Raw genomic sequence first — 19,665 nt, forward strand, 5'->3', positions numbered from 1 at the left:
TGTGTGGTAGATGCTGGGGCTGGGCATATACACTAATCAGGCAGATATGACTGCTACCCTCAGAAGCTTCCTCTGAAGTTCATGAGCCAAGGTTCTCTGCAGTTTGGCAACTACTCCAATGTTAGACCCTACCCTAGAGGTTTAGATTTTCTACTTTGGAGGTGGAAACCAGGCAGGACACTTCACTGCTGTGATACGTGCCCTTAAATAAGAACCTCTGATCTAGAAGAATTAAATGTAGAAAAGTCAAGAAAAAACGTAAAAGGAAGAGGAACTGTTCCAGATATTAAAATGTTATTATGGGCTCAAATACTTTTAATGATGCAGTATAAATATAGGAACGGACACACAAATCAGTGGGGGAGAATAAAGATCCAGAAATAGATTCCCCTGTGTGTGTGAGAGAGCAAGTGTGTGCATGTGTGAATGTGTGTGTGTGAGAGAGAGACAGTTTTTAGTGTATGATTAATGTGTCACTTCCAATCCATTAAAGAGAGGATGGATTTTTTAATAAATGGTTTTGAAACCGTGGGCTTAACCATTTGGAAACAAGAAAAAACCAAATCATACTTCACACATTTAACCACAAATTCTAGTAACAGAAGGATATGAAAGTCTAACCTCAGGTGGGACATACTTGAAGAACAGCAGCAAGAGTAGACTCCTTAAAGGCATGGACTGTTATGTTTGATTAAATAACACTTTAAATGGATTTAGGGTTTTTTTAAAAAAAGATAAGTGTATAAATATTTAAAATATTTGTATAAAATATTTAAACAGTTGATAAAAATATTTGTAATCTATATAATCATCTAAGGACCACTGCTGCTGCTGCTGCTAAGTCGCTTCAGTCGTGTCCGACTCTGTGCGACCCCATAGACGGCAGCCCACAGGCTCCCCTGTCCCTGGGATTCTCCAGACAAGAACACTGGAGTAGGTTGCCATTTCCTTCTCCAATGCATGAGAGTGAAAAGTGAAAGTGAAGTCGCTCAGTTGTGTCTGACTCTTAGCGACCCCATGGACTGCAGCCTACCAGGCTCCTCCGTCCATGGGATTTTCCAGGCAAGAGTACTGGCGTGGGGTGCCATTGCCTTCTCTGCTAGCCTGATATAAAAAGAGCTCTTAAAATTTTTAAGAAAAAAATACACCTGATCTACAGGTCTGGGTTGTTGTTGTTCAGTTGCTCAGTCATGTCCAACTCTTCGTGACGCCATGGACTGCAGCATGCCAGGCTTCCCTGTCCTTCGCCATCTCCCAGAGTTTACTCAAGCTCATGTCCATTGAGTTGGTGATGCCATCCAACCGTCTCATCCTCTGTCGTCCCTTTCTTCTCCTGCCCTCAATCTTTCCCAACATCAGAGTCTTTTCAAATGAGTCAGCTCTTCGCATCAGGTGGCCAAAGTATTAGAGCTTCAGCTTAAGCATCAGTCCTTCCAATGAATAGTCATGGTTGATTTCCTTTAGGATTGATTGGTTTCATCTCTTTGCTGTTCAAGGGACTCTCAAGAGTCTTCTCCAACACCGCAGTTCAAAAGTATCAATTCTTTGGCTCTCAGCCTTCTTTATGGCCCAACTCTCACTTCCATACATGACTACTGGAAAAACCATAAGTTTAACTATATGGACCTTTGTTGGCAAAGTGATGTCTCTGCTTTTTAATATGCTGTCCAGGTTTGTCATAGCCTTTCTTCCAAGGAGCATGCATCTTGTAATTTCATGGCTGCAGTTATCATACACAGCAATTTTGGAGCCCAAGAAAATAAAGTCTGTCACTGTTTCCATTGTTTCCCCATCTATTTGCCATGAAGTGATGGGACTGGATGCCTTCGTTTTTGGAATGTTGAGTTTTAAGCCAGCTTTTTCACTCTCCTCTTTCACCTTCATCAAGAGGCTCTTTAGTCCCTCTTTGCTTTCTGCCATAAGGGTAGTGTCATCTGCCTATCTGAGGTTATTGATATAGCAAAGCTATCAACTAGCACTTCATAACAGAAGAAATACAAATGAAAAGACCTCAACCCCACTAACAATTTTAAAAGTGCATCTTCACCCCGTAACAAAATGCCATGTCTCTTTTCAAGTCAGCAGAGAATATCATAACAGTGTGGGGACCATGTGGAGACAGGCATGCTATTCTTTGATGCCAATGTTGTGTGAAACTATTCGAACTTCCCAGAGGATGATTAAGCAGTGAATCAAAAGCCTTAAGAATGTATGTGCTCTGGACCCAGCAGTTCTACTTCTTGGAATTTATCTCAAGAAAATAAATAAACTTTATATCAAGATTTAGCTACAAAGATGTCCCTGCTGCTGCTGCTGCTAAGTCGCTTCAGTCGTGTCTGACTCTGTGCGACCCCATAGACAGCAGCCCACCAGGCTCCCGCGTCCCTGGGATTCTCCAGGCAAGAACACTGGAGTGGGTTGCCATTTCCTTCTTCAATGCATGAAAGTGAAAAGTGAAAGTGAAGTCACTCATTCCTGTCAGACTTTTCGTGACCCTATGGACCACAGCCTACCAGGCTCCTCCATCCATAGGATTTTCCAGGCAAGAGGACTGGAGTGGGGTGCCATTGCCTTCTCCAAGATATCCCCTAAAATACTTTATTCATTTAAAAAAAAGAAAAAGAAAAACTAGTAACTACTCAGATGTTCATCAGTAAGGACACATTAAGTCAGTGTATGGTATAGCCAAATAATGAAAACTTATCATGCAGCTAAAGGAATGGTGTGAAAGAATATTTAAAAATTTTTACAAGTGGCTATAATACATTGTTGACTAAATAAAGAAGTTTGCCAAAATAATATATTTAGTTTTAAAAAATTACCAAGGATATGTACCAAGAAAAAATAGCCTGAAAAGCTATACCCCCAAAGGTTAATACTAGTCGACTCTTATTTTCATCTTTTGACCTTTTGCTAATTTTGAATAATAAATATATATCCCATGTAAACTATACTATTGGTATTTAAAAAGAAAATTTTTTAAAAATAGTCACTAAGTATAAAAATTGTCCACATCAAAAAAAAAAAAAATCTTTAAAAAAGGGGGAGGACTTCCTAGGTGGTCTAATGGTTAAGATTTTGCTTTCCAATGCAGGGGGCATGAGTTCAATCCCTGGTAAGGGAGCTAAGATTCCACATGCCTGGTGGCCAAAAAGACCAAAGCATAGAACAGAAGCAACATTATAGCAAATTAAATGAATGCTAGAAAAATGGTCCAAGTCAAAAAGAAAAATCTTTAAAAGAAAAGTCACATATAATTCCACCGGATCTATTTAACCACTTTGCTGCCTTACCTCAGTTGGTAAAGAATCCACCTGTAATGCAGGAGATCCCAGCTTGATTCCTGGGTTGGGAAGATCCCCCTGGAGAAGGGAAAGGCTACCCACTCCAGTATTCTGGCCTGGAAAATTCCATGGACTGTATAGTGCTTGGGGTCGCAAAGAATCTGACATGACTGAGCAACTTTCACTTTGCTGACAGTAAAGTCTGCCTGTAGTGTGGGAGACTTGGGTTCAATCCCTGGGTCAGGAAGATTCCCTGGAGAAGAAAATGGCAAACCACTCCAGTATTCTTGCCTGGAAAATCCCGTGGATGGAGGAGCCTAGCAGGCTACAGTCCATGGGGTCGCAAACAGTCAGACACAACTGAGCAACTTCATTTTTCAGTAGGCCTGATGTAGCCAGGATTAAGATGGCCTGGGGCTTCTTGGCCAAGACAGGACCCCCCAGCAGTCAGGGCGAGATGAGGCTGGCCCCTTCTCTCCAGGGTGTTGTTCCCAAGGAGAAGAGGGATGGTGGAGGCAGTGTCCTTGTTCATCCTGCAGAGCTGTCTCCACCACGCCTGGGTCAGAGCTGACCACTGTCAGAGCCAGAAGCTACTCTGGGGCATCAAGAGAGAGAGAATGGCAGTCCCCCCGTGATCCCTAGAGGAGCGACCCCCTGTAGTCCTGATTCTCTCTGCGTCTGATGTCTCTAGTTATAGGGGTATATGTTCCTCTCTGCCTTTCTTTTTTGAAACAATTATTTTTATTGGAATATAATTGCTTTACACTGTGTGTTAGTTTCTGCTGTACAGTGAAGTGAATCAATTATATGTGCACATGCATTCCTCCCCTCCTAGATCTCCCTGGCGCTCCCCGACCCACCCTCTAGGCCATCACAGAGCGCTGAGCTGAGCCCCCTGCACTGTGCAGCGGCTTCCCACTAGCTCTCTGTTTTGCACGTGGTGGTGTATATGTGTCAATCCTAAGCTCCCAGTCCGTCCCACCCTCCCCGTCCCTCTCTGTGGCCGCACGCCCATTCTCCACGTCTGCATCTCTAGTCCTGCCCTGGAAATAGGTCCATCAGTACCGGTTTTCTAGATACCACACATATGCATTAATTCACAATAATTGTTTTTCTTTTTCTGACTCACTTCACTCTGTGTGACAGACTCTAGGTCCATCCATGCCTCTGTGTGTGTGTTTGCTTAGAAGTCAACACAGTTCAACAAATTTTTAACGAATGCGCTCACTGTGGGTCCTAGACAGACACAGTGGAGCGAGCCCTGTGGCATTGCCCGCCTTGTGGTTTAGAGGCAGAGATCCAGCCTGAGAGACCTCTCAATAGATCGTGCCCAAAGCTGGCACAGAGCAGGCAGAGGTAGGAAAGCGTCGAGGCTCGCCCAGGGGTTAGGCAGGAGTCCTGGCGTGGAGACAGGCCTGTCTCCAAGGGTGAACAGGAATTAGCTGGGATCATCAGGAGGTCGCTAGCGTATAACCAGGTCACTTCTTCCTTAGAACCATGGAAAGCATCACCAAGCCCTTAGCATTGAGCCCCAAATGGTGAAATAGCTAGTGTGCCCCTTATGGCCCTGGTTGTACCTTTCTCAGCCTCCTTGTGAGCCCTCTAAAAAGTTAAGATCTAGCTACATGGAACTTCCTTCAGTACCTAGGCTTTCATTGCCCTCTAGAGCAGGGGTCCCCAAGCTCCAGGATCTAATGCCTGATCCTCTGAGGTGAAGCTGATAAAATAATAATAGAAATAAAGTGTACAATAAATGTAATGCACTGGAAACAGCCTCAAACTATCCCTACACTGGTCTGTGGGAAAATTTTCTACCACAAAACCAGTTCCTGGTGCCAAAAAGGTTGGGGGACGCCATTCTAGAGCTTGGCACAATGGGGCACTTTTCTTCTGTAACACTTCTGCTCCCCGCACCATCTCCAGCATTCCCCTCATATGGCCAGCTCCTTCATCCTTCTCAGGAGCCTTCCAGACCCCCTGCCCCCAGCCCTGGGTCTGGGGGGGTGCTCCCTCCCACGGGCCACCACGTGATCCTTCCCTTTCCAACGTCAGTCTTCACTCCGCCTGTACGGAACTCGCATCTCCATCATCCATCTCCCGGACTGACTCAGCTCTTCCAGAGACACGTCTGCCTTGTTTTCCCCACTGCTGGCTTGATGCTGGCGCAGAAGAAACTCAAGAAATAGCTCTATGAATTGAAGTAAACTGAACTCAGACCCTTCCCAGAGGGCAGGCACCCCTCAGGCTCTGCTTGTAACAGTATCTCCAGTTAACAGAACTGTGAGGCTGCTGACACTTGATTGCTCCCCACCAGTAAAAGTACAACTGGGGAACTCAAAACTCAGTGAAAGTCAGGATTGTTCAACTTGCCACATGCCCAGCCCAAGGGAAGAGCCAGTTCCGGAGTCCAGATGACATGTCCTCGCTAAGACCCCGGGACTGACAGCTTTAAGCCCGCGAGACTATCTGGAAGTCAGATGAGCTGAGCACAGAGGATGCCTCCTGTGTGCTGGGCACTGTGCTGCGGGCTTTGCACGTGCTGCCCCAGGGCTCCTCTCTCCAGGGACTGAATGCCACCTAAAGGTACTGAGCGACTGAGCTGAACTGCAGGTACAGAGCGATGTTGGCCCAGACCCTTCTTTCTCCAAATCTTCATTGTTGTTCAGTCACTAAATCATGTCTGGCTCTTCATGACTCCTTGGACTGCAGCATACCAGGCTTTGCTGTCCTTCACCGTCTCCCAGAGTTGCTCAAGCCCATCTCCATTGAGTTGGTGATGATGCCATCCAACCATCTCATCCTCTGTCGCCCCTTCTCCTCCTGCCCTCAATCTTTCCCAGCAACAGGGTCTTTTCCAGTGAGTCGGCTGTTTGCATCAGGTGGCCAAGGTATTGGAGCTTCAGCTTCAGCATCAGTCCTTCCAATGAATATTCAGGGTTGATTTCCTTTAGCATCAACTGATTTGATGCCCTTGCTCTCCAAGGGACTCTCAAGAGTCTTCTCCAGCACCACAGTTTGAAAGCATCAATTCTTTGGCATTCAGCCTTCTTTATGGTCCAACTCTCACATCTATACACGATTAGTGGGAAAACCATAGCTTTGTCTGCACCCTTTGTCGGCAAAGTGATGTCTCTGCTTTTTTATTATTATTGATAAGTTAATTAGGATGACAAATCTTATAAATGAGGTCTAAAAGTGAAGTCGCTCAGTCGTGTCCGACTCTTTGAGACCCCGTGGACTGTAGCCTACCAGGCTCCTCCGTCCATGGGATTCTCCGAGCAAGAATACTGGAGTGGGGTGCCATTTCCTTCTCCAAAGGAACAGTACAGAATATACTAAAAAGTACTGAGACTTCCTGTGTATGTATATATACACATATCTTCAAATTGGAAAATTATAATTATCTCACACTTGCAAATTAGACTGCTTTTTAAAACATCAGACTACATTAATCGGCACATATTTTTGCAGCCCAGACCTTTCCACCGGTATGAGCTTTGGGTCCGGGGCCGCCTTCCTCCAGACCCGCTCCTCTCCCAGCACCCTGCTCTCTCGGCTCCAGTGAGAGGCCGTCCTTCACACGATTCTGCACGCTTCACTCCAGTGGAGTCCTCGTTTGAGTCTGCATCTCTCACACCAAATCTGGAGTCAGACTCCAACACTGCCTCTCTATTTCTGTGACAATGTCTTCATTTTCACACAATGGCCAAAGGAGCCCCGAGCGGTCAACACAGCTGGGAAAGCCAGAGGTTTCATCTCCGCTGTTTACTCATCCTTAGGATGCCTGCCAAGTGTTTCCTCCTTTGGGGGTGTTGTATTTGCACGCTCGAAAAACAGAAGGCACAGTGCTTAACTCAGCTCTGTTTCTGCCTGTTACTGTGTCTGACCTGGCCTCCACGCAGCCCTCTGTTCCAGCAAGCCTCTTGCCAAGCTCTGCAGAAGGAAAATGGTCTTCTCGTATGCACACGTGTTTACGTGTCAGGAGTATGGGATTCCTGCAGGCACACGTGCCCGTGGGACTCCATGCGTGCTTACACCCCTCATGTCACAGATTGTGACCGCTGTGACACCTTCCCAGCCCCGGGGGCACAGTCACCCACTCTCCCTCTGTGCCCCCCGCTCTGGATCTCACTACTGGTGTGTCTGTCTCCTCCACCAGGCTGGGGGATCTTTCTCAGTACCTAGCACAGATCTGGCACTTGGCAAGCACTCGAGATCTCTCTCTTTCTTTAAGATTGATTTATTTATTGGTCGTAATGGGTCTTCGTTGCCTCATGCAGACTTTCTCTAGTGGCAAGCGGGGGCTACTCTTCGTTACAGTCTGTGGGCTTCTCGTTGCAGCGGCTTCTCTTGCTGTGGAGCCCGGCTCTAGGGGAGCATACTTCAGTAGTTGTAGGACGTGGGCTCAGTAGTTGCAGCCCTCAGGATCTGGAGCACTGGTTCAGTAGTTGTGGCACACGGGCTCAGGTGCTGTGCGGCGTGTGGGATCTTCCTGGACCAGGAATCAGATTATCCTCCCTTGCCTTACAAGGCAGATTCTTGACCCCTGGACCACCAGGGAAGCCCAGGCTCTATTTCTCTGAGTAAATAGATACATGGATGCATGTCAGCTGCCTGAGCACAGCACATTTACAAACAGCTTCCACCACCTCTACGGGGTTCTGTTCCCCCAACCCCCGCCTGTAGAAGCCCCAGTCCTCTGTATCGCCAGTTTCTATCAACAGAGAGGCAAAGTAGTGAAAACAGCTAAAATGCTTTAGCGTGAAGACCTTGCATCTAACCACCGTTTATCCTGAACATGTCAGTGATTATCTAGAGAAGTAGTCCTCACACTTGTATGTACCTCCACATCTCTTGGAGGATCTTGTTAGCATGCGAGTGCTGATTCAGGACGTCTGAGGTGGAGGCCGAGATTCTGCATTCCCGACAAGCTCCCAGGCGATGCCCAGGCTGCCAAGGTCCGTGGACTTTGAACAGCACGTGGGCGCAGCATTCCTTGCCTCCCCACGTTCCTGCCCTGGCACATCCATGGGGTGTATTCCCATAGGCACACTCGCTCGTGGGCGGACATGCATTGTACATCTGTCCACCCAAACTCAGCTGCCGTCTGGACAAGTTGAAGCGTTGCTCTAGGTGCTAAGACCTTGCTGCTCTATCACCTTGCTCACCTCCTGGCCCCTCCTACCACCTGCCCTGCCACCCACCCACCTTCGAATCTCTTTTCATCTCAGGAGAAGCTGCATCCTGGGGTGGTTTATTGCACAGCCTCTGCCACCAGATTGCCTCAGTTCAGAACCCAGCTTTCCCACTTACAGGTTGGGTGACCTTGGACAAATGATTTCATTGCTTTGTGCCTCAGTTTCCTCGGGTGTAACATGGAGATGAGAAGAATCGTACCCAGGTTGCAGGGTTAGTAGCAGGATGAAATGTTGTATCTTCCCTTCCCATTGATAGAGGCCAACTACAGAGCAACTCAGAACAGTGACACACACATACTGAGGGCTGAAATTTACTCTCATTAGTGGGTGCTCTCAGCCCCTCCCCCTCAGTGGATGGCCCCTCCCCCTTCTCGCTCTCAGATGGCTGCCTGGCCCCTCTCTGACCGCTCCTCTTCCTCCTGTCTTCTGTGTGATGCCACTTCCCCCCAGGCTTCCAACCTACCCGACTCTGATGACTGCCCTGCCCACCTCCCTTCCTCTTCATGTTTGGGGGTTCAGCTAGCACCTGTTTGCCAGTGACCCCCCAGATCTCTACTGCTATAATCCGACCTTAACCCTGAACTCCAATCTGTACGTCCAGTTCCCTCCTGCTAGCTGGTGCTTCTTGAATGCTGACCGTGCAGAGTGTTCAAAGCCAAAGTCATTACCCTGCCACCACTTGCTCCTCTTCCTATGTGTCCAGCCCCGGCTCACGAAAGACATCACTGTCCTTCAGGTCAGGACCCTCCCTGTCACCCCTTGGCTCCTCCGTTGCCTCTGTTGCCTCTGATCTGTGTCCACCTCGCCTCCCGTGTCCCACGTCCCTTTCCTGCTCTTGTCCGCTTGGCCGACCCCATCCACCCTCCTCAGTGCATGGCTGACATCCTTCTAACTGTTTTCTCTGCCTCTCCTCACTCCACTTCCTCCTTCTCAAAGCCACCAACATCTTGCTAATCTGAAATCTGGTACACTCTGGATAGGATAGGCCCTCAACACCTCTCAAAAAATATCCAGTCCGGCCCCAGAGAGCCTACATGTCCAGCTCTTCTAATGGATATTCCCAGCTGAGTATGCCCAACAGCACGGCCCGGCTCACCAAGCCCTGGAATCCACAGCAGCTCTGTCCCCTGCCTGGGGCACCCTCTCCCCTCTTAGCCAGTTATTTCCCCTGCCTCCTTTTAAGACCCTAAACAAATACTCTTTAATGAGGCCATCCTGCCTTTCCCTCTTTCCCTTCTGTCCCCCAATGCAGTCTGACCTATACTGATGACAGCGATGGTCACTCTGCACGGTGGCTCTATCCCATTACACCCACCCAGCCCTGAATCCTACCCCAGGAAACACCCAACAATATACGAAAACCTGTTGACTGAATGAATGCCCTAACCATAAATCTCCTTTTCAAACTGGGACAAACCTGAAGCAGAGTCCTCGTCCCTGAGTGAGCCTGTGGGCAAGAGGGTGTCTGGCTCACCTGGGCCCTTCGGTCAGTTTGGCCTCTGCGTGTTGCTGTTTAGACTTCTGCACACCGATAGATGTTTACAAACGGGGAATGCTCGGCAGACCCCCGCGTGCAGCTGGGCCCCCTCTCACCGTTGTCCCCTGACCCTCTGGCTCCCGGCAGGTGTGTTCTTCACTTTCCACACCTTCCACCTGGAGAGCGGCCACGACTACCTCCTCATCACGGAGAACGGCAGCTTCACCCAGCCCCTGCGCCAGCTGACGGGCTCACGGCTGCCGGCCCCCATCAGCGCCGGTCTCTATGGCAACTTCACCGCCCAGGTCCGCTTCATTTCCGATTTCTCTATGTCCTACGAAGGCTTCAACATCACCTTCTCAGGTACAGCACTTGAGGGTCCCTCAGGCCAAGAGGGCACTCTGTGCCTCCACCCCACCCCCACTGTCAGCCAGCAGGTGGCGCGGGTCCGCTCCCCAGCCTCTAGGAGGGGAACCTCAGTGCTGTGGCAGAAGGTAGTCTGTTTAGATACAAGGATGAACATTGCTTATAGTGGGTTGGAAGGAATTAGCAGATATGTGGGGGGATCTCCTTCTGTGAAGGTGTTCAGGGTTCTCTCTGAATGTGACCGGCCCAACTGATGGAACTAGTGAAGTGAAAGTGAAAGTGAAGTCGCTCAGTCGTGTCCGACTCTTTGCGACCTGTGGACTGTATCCCACCAAGCTCCTCCGTCCATGGGATTCTCCAGGCAAGAATACTGGAGTGGGCTGCCATTTACCAAAGTCCCTTCCAGCCCTAGCAAGTCCAGATCCTTCTTTAATTCCACTTCCACTACTTCACAACTACAGCAATTTCCAAAAACAAAGAAAAAGAAGGGAGATGGAAATTAACATGTTGGAGTGTTTTGGTCTCATTCGGAGACTGCTTCACCAACGCTAATTTAGTAGTGATGGATAATTTTCACTGTGTTTAGGAATCCTGAAATGAAAGCTTTTCAGTTTTCACTCAGGGAGGAAAGAGGACCCTTTGCTCCTCTGCAGCTCGTTTCACTTGCTCCCAGAGCACCCTCCTTCCCATCCAGGAGCAGAGGTAGCTGGTAGATTTTCCTGGGATGTGCAAGAGATATCTGACCTCTAGGAAATGGGATGTGGCCCAGCTCAGCCCTGCAACGTCCCTCCAGCAGATGCCTTCTGCCATGTGCTGGCTGATGGGACATATCCAGCCGGCCCGCCTTGTGCCTGTGTGCATGCTAAGTCACTTCAGTCGTGTCCAACTCTTTGCAACCCTAAGGACTGCAGTCTGCAAGGCTCCTCTGTCCACAGGATTCTCCAAGCAAGAATGCTGGAGTGGGTTGCCATTTCCTCCTCCAGGGGAATCTTCCCCATCCAGGGATAGAACCCACATCTCCTGTGGCCCCTGCATTGGCAGAAGGGTTCATTACCTCTGAGGCACCCCCATCTGCCTTATCCCGTCTGTTTTTCCCAACCACACGGAGCCCTGGGGTACAGTGTCCCAGAAGGGCATTGCCCATGAGGACAAGGGGAGAAGTACTTCTGTGTCATCGCTAGAGACGTAAAGTCACTAGAGGCCGGTCCCTGGTCCAGCAATGCCACTCCGTCACACTTGCCATCTGCCTCAAGTGTCAGTGCTCCTGAGGCTCAGCTTTAACCAAATTCAGCTCTTAGGTTCTTTTTCCAAATGTAAATTGCCCTAGGCTGGGTCTTCCATTCTGACCCCTCTAGAACCAGGCTGAATTGAATTGAATTGGCTCGGTATCCAGGGAGAAAGGGGCAGGAGGATCTGCAGGCCTGAAGCTGGGCTTCATGTGGAGATGAAGGTTAGAGGAGGGACAGGTCAGCCTCATAAATCCCCCTGGGAAGCCAGCCTCGAGAAACACGGTGCCCTCTCCCACTCCTCCGGGCTGGGAAGCGCTCAGACCACCCGGAGCACAACCTGCCTGTTCTCACCTGCCTCTGTCCCTCTCAAGTTCTCTCTCCTCTCCTTGCCTTTCGTGGATCCCTGCATATCCCGTGCCTCTGTCTGTCCTCCTCTCTCGCCCTCTTCTCCCTGGCGTCTTTGTCTGTGTGCCTCTCCTCTGTCTCTGACCCCGGCTCTCTTGCCTCCCTTCCAGAGTATGACCTGGAACCCTGCGAGGAGCCCGAGGTCCCAGCCTACAGCATCCGGAAGGGCTTGCAGTTTGGCGTAGGCGACACCTTGACCTTCTCCTGCTTCCCCGGGTACCGTCTGGAGGGCACGGCCCGCATCACGTGCCTGGGGGGCAGACGGCGCCTGTGGAGTTCGCCTCTGCCAAGGTGTGTTGGTAGGTGGTCACGTGCTTTCATTTTGCTTCACTAAGGGGGTTGGCCGAACTTTAGTCAATTGCCGTGAGGTAGTGGAACACACATGGGCCAAGGGGCCAATGGGACTGGGCTTGAGAAGTGTCTTAGCACACGGTGACCTGCAGTGGGACCTCGGTGGGTGGCCTACCATCCTTCCGCTCCAGCCTCGTTATCTGTACAGGAGGGATGGCAGCCAACACCTGCTTCATGGGCTTTGGTAGCTTCAGCTGACCTTTGCAAAGTGGGTCCACAGGAGGCACTCGGATGAAATCAACTTCCATACCATCAACTCCCACCCTTAACGCACGTCCCCATGGCTTCTGGATGCCTCTTGCAGGGAAATCTGGGTGGGGCGTGGGTGGACCTGTGGGAAGGAGGTATGACCTTTGCCCATGAAGAGTCCCCATATGGTGGAAGAGAGGGCTGATTTTACTAGTTCAGTGAGTGTGCTAGCTTTTGAGACTTTCCAGAAAGACTCCATCCATTCAACTGGGGAGGACAGAGGGCAGAGGGAAGCAAGAGTTAAGTTCATTTCTAGAGCACCCATTGCAGGTCAGACATGCTTCTAGATGCTGGGAATATAAAACTGAACGTCACGGAGGAAGCCTTTCCACCCCTGCTCTCACATTCTGGTGGAGGGAGATGGGCTACCAGCACGTGGATGTGTAGTGGCAGGCAGGGTTGAGGGTTAGAGAGAAAGAGTAAGTCAGCTTAGAAAGTGTGGGAAGTGTTTATAAAAAGTGATCAGGAAAGGCTTCTCTGATGGGTTAACAATATATAGTAGGGATCTGAAGGCATCCAAGGAGATCCCAAGGCATTCATGGGAGACGAGGGGGCCAAGTGCCAAGGCCCTGAGCCACGAGGTGCTCACTGCTTCGGGAACGGCTTGCAGGCCAGTCTGGAGTGAGCGATGGGAAAAACAGTAGATGATGAGGTGAAAGAGGTAGCTGAGGGAGTTGAGACCAGGAGCCCTATGACCTCAGGCCCTGCCGGCCTCCTTGCCAAGGAGCCGGAGAAGACTCTTCAGAGCTCCAGGCCCAGAGGGTGCAGAGAAATGAGGTGATACTCCAGGGAGCTGGGGCAGTTGCTGGCTGCCCCACGTGTATAAGGTTCATGCGCTGCTTGCTCGATACTCACACCATGGGGTAGATGGACACAGGCTGGCTCAGTGGAGTACTTACCATGCTCACTGTTAGCCGCTAGGAACGCATGTTCAATATTAAAGAAAACCCCAAAATACCAAACAGATCGAGACAGCACTGCACTGACTGAAGCAGCGGTTGGCATCTTGAGGGTCCACGAGGTCAGCCTTGCCTGGGAAATGCCACAGAGCCCTGGGGGCTCTGGAGGGGACCGTCATAAACAGGGTGGCAAGATGGGCTGGGCTCGGGCCAGCCGATCACATGGGCCCAAAGTCAGTTCTCTGCTCTGCCATTTACCAGCCACTGGATCTTGGGCAGGCCACCCAATCCCATCGGCCCCAGCTTCTCTGTATTTATAAAGCAGAGATAGCAATACCCAGCTCACAGGTTTTACTCCAGATTAGAAGGCATGGTTTACATCAAGCAGGAGGGTGCCATATGATTATCATCCTTTGGCCAATAACATTTTAATCCTTATATATCGATGACCAACAACCAACACCCTTGCACGATCTCAGAGGGGAAGCATTAAGACAAATAGATAAAGAATCCCATTTCTGATCAATTAAGTGATCTCAAATTTTATTCATCCCCCCCAGAGCAGCAGTCTGCAACCTTTTTGGCACCAGGGACCGGTTTTGCAGAAGACAGTTTCTCCACTGACCGACATGCAGGAGAAGGTTTCGGGATGATTTAAATGCATTACATTCGTTGTTCACTTTATTATTATTACATCAGCTCCACCTCAGCCCATCAGGCCTTAGATCCTGGAGGCTGGGGACCCCTGCCGTGGAGCATCCGGCCACCCTAACCTGTGCATACGTGCAGACACACATGTAGCTCCCACTGTGTAGGTTCAGTTTCAACCTGGCTGCTAGCAGCTCTTTTCTTCTCTGGAAAAATGTCTTCAGCTCAGTGGTTCTGAGGGGAGTTTTTCCTGAATGGGATTATCCAGGACCGCAGATGTGCTCACGCCCTTAGCTCTCACCTCATCGATCTCGTTCCATAAACTCATTCTGTAACTTATTATTCCAATTACTGTTTGTTCGTGGCACCTCACAATATTTTCATTATTCCATTTGTCTGCTGTTTTGTATGTATTAATACTGCATAGCAATTATAATCACCTCTAATTACCGCCAGGCCCACAACAGAGCCTCAGGCTGGAGGTATCATGGGAATGCCCACTCGGGAGATGCTCCCGGTTGCCGTATGCACTGGAGGTGTAAATTGGATGACTTACCAGGAACATGCCCCCCTGAGAAGGAGATAAACAGCTCTGGGCTCTAATTTATGGTGTGGCGGGCAACACAGCAGCCCCTGACCTCAGGGTCCCCTAAACTGGAGATAGAAGGGACAGCCCTGACCCCAGAGGACCCCATTCTGCAGAATGACCCTGTCCTTGGGAGCCCCGTGTGATGGAGCAGCCCTAACTCTCCACCTCGGGGGGGTGCCCCAGACTGAGGGACATGACATGCCCCTGCCCTTAATGAGACCTCTTCCGATGGGATGGCAGAAGTCAAAGATGCCTGAATCAGCCGCAGTGCTTGCCAGCACAGATGACTGTGTTTCTCTGGAATGTTTATTTGTTTTCATTTATGCTTGTGTTTGACTTTTCAATGCATCTGCTCACCTCCCCTTACTTCAGAAGCCCTCCCAGGAGCCAGCACCATGTCTCTCTACCTCCTGGACACTCCCTGGTGCCCTGGAAAAAGGCCTTGGCAGAGGGGTCCATCTGAAGCTGTTGGCCCCCTTTCCCTCCTTATCGAGGAGTTGGGCATGTGGGACAGAGGAGAGAGCCATGCTGGGGCAGAAATGGCCTCTAGCTCTTGTGCAGCAAGCCAGGGGCAAGAATGAAGTGCCAAACTATACCAAGGCCCACGTGTAATGAAAACCAACTCTCAGGAACTAGGTGGTGAGCAAGAGGCATCAGGAACAGTGAGGGCGCTGTGAGTGTCAGGCAACGAACACCTGCTTCCCAGGAAGCTTCATGGGCTTCCTGACAGTCCCAGAGCCCGGGCAGTTAGGGCTCCAAATGAAAGTAGATAAGCTATGCAGATTCATTGGGTTAGATGGGAAGAGAAAGGAATAATACTTGTTGAGGGCCTACTAGGTGCTATGTTGTTTGCTAAGTCATGTCCAACTCTTTGCTACCCCATGGACTGCAGCACACCAGGCTTCCCTGTCCTTCACTATCTTCTGGAGTTTGCTCAGACTCATGTCCATTGAGTTGATGATGCTACCTAATCATTTCATCCTCTTTCACCCCCTTCTCCTGCTGCCCTCAATCTTTCCTAGCATCAGGGTCTTTTCCAAAGACTTAACTCTTCGCCTCAGGTGGCCAAAGTATGGGTGCTTCAGCTTCAGCCTCAGTCCTTCCAATGAATTTTCAGGGTTGATTTCCTTTAGGACTCACTGGTTTGATCTCGCGGTGATCTCGCAGTCCAAGGGACTCTCAGACATCTTCTCCAGCAACCCAATTCGAAAGCATCAATTCTTTGGTGTTCAGGCTTCTTTATGGTCCAGCTCTCACATCCGTACATGACCGCTGGAAAAACCATAGCTTCGACTCTGAGGACCTTTGTTGGCAAAGTAACATCTCTGCTTTTCAATACATGGTCTAGGTTTGTCATAGCTTTCCTTCCAAGGAGCGCTTGCGTCTTCTAATTTCATGGCTGTAGTTACATTTGCAGCCAGGTGCAAACCACTTCCGATATACTCACCTGCTGCTGCTGCCAAGTCACTTCAGTTGTGTCCCACTCTTTGTGACCCTGTGAATCATAGCCCACCAGGGTCCTCTGACCATGAGATTCTCCAGGCAAGAATACTGGAGTGGATTGCCATGCCCTCCTTCAGGGGATCTTCCCAACCCAGGGATCGAACCCTCATCTCTTATGTCTTCTGCATTGACAGGCAGGTTCTTTACCACTAGCACCACCTGGGAAGCCCACATATTCACCCTTTTCATCATAAAATTTCATAGCCTAGTCCTCTCTAGCTTTATGTGGATGCTGTTATTGTCCAGCTGGAGGCAGATGAAGAGACAGTGGTTCAGAGAGGTGATATAACTGGTCTGTCTGTGTCTAAAGTCTGTGCTCATCCCAGTGCACCACATGCCATTCCCTAGACAGAAGGGAATACCGTGTGACCCCAGAGATGATGGAGAGCTGCTTCAGAGGGCTGCCCACGTGATGGGACTGAGGAATAATACATGTCTAAACACGCACATCCTTCAGCACACCCTGCCCAAATACCCACCTTCATCGGAGGGCACCCAAAATATATCCACACTTTAGAAATAATATCCACCTAAAGTATCAGCGGCCCCCAGGGTTCCTGTCTACCACCCCCACTTTAGTTTTATGCCCCAGCCTAAGACATTCATTACGCAGGTTTGAACCCTTTGCAAACAGGCTGAGTTGAAAGTCCTGCAAAGCGAGATTTCTCCTCCAAGAGAGATGATGGGTGTCTTTTTCATTGTGAGCTGCTGTAAGAAAATACCAGCATGTGGGTGGCCTCAACGATGCACATTTCTTACTCCCAGATCCGGAAGCTAGCAAATTCCAGATGAGGGTGCCAGCAGGTTCAGTGTGAGGTGGAGGCCCTCCGCTTGGCTGCCAGATAGCGGCCTTCTTGCTGTATTGTGGGCTCTGCTCAGTTCCTCTGCTGTTTCTCTTGCACTGACCCCACCCTGAGGGCTCTCACCTCATCATACTTGGGGATCTGGGCTTCAGCATAGGAATTTGTCAGGGAGACACAAACACACAGTCCACAGTAATGATTAAGGTAAAGTCTTAGGAAACTGAAACTGGTCCTGAAATGAAAAGAACCCAGGGAGTAGGGCTGGATGAAAAAGTAGGGACTGGTGGGTGGAACATGATCATAAGGAGCAGCCCTGGGGACAAGAGAACACACAAAGGTGCAATTAAGCCCACAAGAGGCTCCACTCTGAGTTTTCTTGCATCACATGCTTCCTCCACACTGCTGTGGCCCAGGATACTCCAGGCTTAGACAAGCAGAGTTGAATGTGTGGTCAGCAGCTCCTTGGTTGACCTCAGGGCCCTTCTAGCCAATGACTGTGCCTAGAACAGGGACACTGAGGAGCAGTTTGGAGGAAGCAGACTTGCTACCATCAACTTCAGAGATTCAAGCCTTGCTCCAGACTCCCTATATGTCCAGACAAATAATGGGCCTGCCATCTGGATGTGTATTTATATCCTTCCAGAATCTAATTATTTTTAGAGCTGTCCATCCTCTGAGGTCAGCGTCCTCCATGTTTATTCATTCATTTATTTGGCAAATATTTATTTTACAGACAATCTGGGCCAAGCCTTGTAAATTCATGGATTCATTAAGCATGACCCTGACCTTCAAGTAACTCACTGTTTGGGTAGGGGGTACAGGCAAGTAACAAGCTATCAGGGTGCAGTCTGGTAGATGCTCTGCCACAGGGAAGCCTAGGAAGTGGCTTCCTAATTATTGAAGCCCCTAGGGAGCTGACTGCAGAGTCTTCCAGCACACGGCCTGCCCCGAGATACCTCCCCTTTCCTCACTGCTGCCTGTCCTGCCCAGGCGCCAAGTGAACGGGTGGGTGCTGAGGGTGCAGAAATATGACCAAGTCCGGAAGCATCCACAGTGAAGTGGAGGAGAGAGAAATGTTAACAAACAAGTCAAGTACTAAAAATAAAGGTGTGGGAACAATGGGGAAAGAATGAGTAATTCTGGAGGAAGAGACAGATTTTGAGAGGAAGGTGTGAATTCATTAGCTGTTGCACCAAACAGGGTTTCCATGGGTCTGTGCCAAACCTTTCTCCAGAGCCTCGGAGGCCCTAAATTCTAGGATCAAGAGGGTTGAGTTGTCAGCCCCCTCCTCTTCTTGAATTGAGAGACAATCTAAACTGCTAAGTACCAGAGTCTTTATATTTAAACCAGGAATGATAATCAGTTTGTGATTAATGGCTGAAACGTTTTTTGTAAAGCTTGGGAGATGCTAGCGATTATTATCCTAATGCGTCCCCTCTTGGTTGCTATCCTCTGATACGGAAAGGCTGCATCCCTCCTCACTTGGTGGCCCCCAGCTTCCCCTGATGCCCTCCTTGGTCATTTCTGTTGCTATGATACTATATGGGCAGATGGGAGAGTAGCTGCTTCATGACACTTGAAAAGTAAAGGGTGACTGGTGGGTTCGTTTCTGTTCCTGAAGAAGAAAGACAGACAAACTGAAGGAGAGAAGTAAAGGGACCAAGCAGAACTACAGATAGTCTGGTGTTCATAAAAAACAAAACAAAAAACCACGTTGATTAGCAGTCCTATAGACAGGCAGACAAATGGGCAGGTGGGCAGGCGCGTCGGCAGGTAGAGAGGCAAGCGGCTTGTCGTCTTGTGAGGTTCCCCAGCGCTGTGCGTTGCGTCCCGGATGTAGCTGGCCGGCATTAATCTGTTATTATTGTGATTTCGTTTCCAGCGGAGTGTGGGAGTTCGGTCACGGGCACTCAGGGCACTCTGCTGTCCCCCAACTTTCCTGTGAACTACAGTAACAACCACGAATGCATCTACTCCATCCAGACCCAGCCAGGGAAGGGGATTCAGCTCAAAGCCAAGGCATTTGAACTCTCTGAAGGAGATGTCCTCAAGGTAACACTGAGCGATGTCACAGTGTACACACATTACGGGCTGCAAAAGCGTGGTCACCATGCCCATTTATCTCTGTGCGAAGGACTTAGCTTCTCTTCTTCCCCTTTGAGTCCCAAGATATTGTCCTCACTCATCCGGGAGAAGTGAGAACCTAAGAGAGAAGGGTAGAATGCATGTATTCTAAGGAACGTGGATTTAGAGTTTGCTTAGGAGCTAACTGCTCTCAAATATGTATGTGATGGAGTAGGGGTGGCAGGTCAGTGGATCAGGTTTTCCATTATGAACTCTGACCATCAACGTGGATAAGAAGAAATCATAAATACGTGTGGATACCGTATGTTTATATGTACATTTCTTGATGTGTGTGCATCTGTGTCTGTGTGTGTATTTGGTCTGAGGGATCTGCGTCTATGCATATTTGTGTTTTGTGTGGGCGCATCTGTGTATGTTTTGAGTTTATGGTTTCGGTAAATGGTTTGGCTGTTTCAGCAGCTTCAGTGCACCATGGTAGCGGTCTACAGGTGGCAGTGGGGTTAAAGAAGGTGATTTCAGGATCTCCATAAGAGAAAGAGGTGAAAGGACTTGGACTAAAGAAAGGCTTATAGAGGGGGC

At 49.4% G+C, this 19,665-nt stretch overlaps 1 protein-coding gene across 2 annotated transcripts in view; it reads left to right on the plus strand.

The window, feature by feature from the left end:
* The window catches only part of CSMD2 (CUB and Sushi multiple domains 2), a 678,038-nt gene that overhangs the window by 460,647 nt on the left and 197,726 nt on the right, over positions 1–19,665 (plus strand). For both annotated transcript variants that reach the window (XM_068966215.1, XM_068966217.1), the window contains exons 20-22: positions 10,107–10,322; positions 12,070–12,258; positions 18,884–19,053. In XM_068966215.1, coding sequence (XP_068822316.1) covers positions 10,107–10,322; positions 12,070–12,258; positions 18,884–19,053 — 575 coding nt within the window. The remainder of the gene's footprint in view (positions 1–10,106; positions 10,323–12,069; positions 12,259–18,883; positions 19,054–19,665) is intronic.

Source organism: Capricornis sumatraensis, chromosome 2, assembly GCF_032405125.1.
Source record: "Capricornis sumatraensis isolate serow.1 chromosome 2, serow.2, whole genome shotgun sequence".
NCBI lineage: Eukaryota > Metazoa > Chordata > Mammalia > Artiodactyla > Bovidae > Capricornis > Capricornis sumatraensis.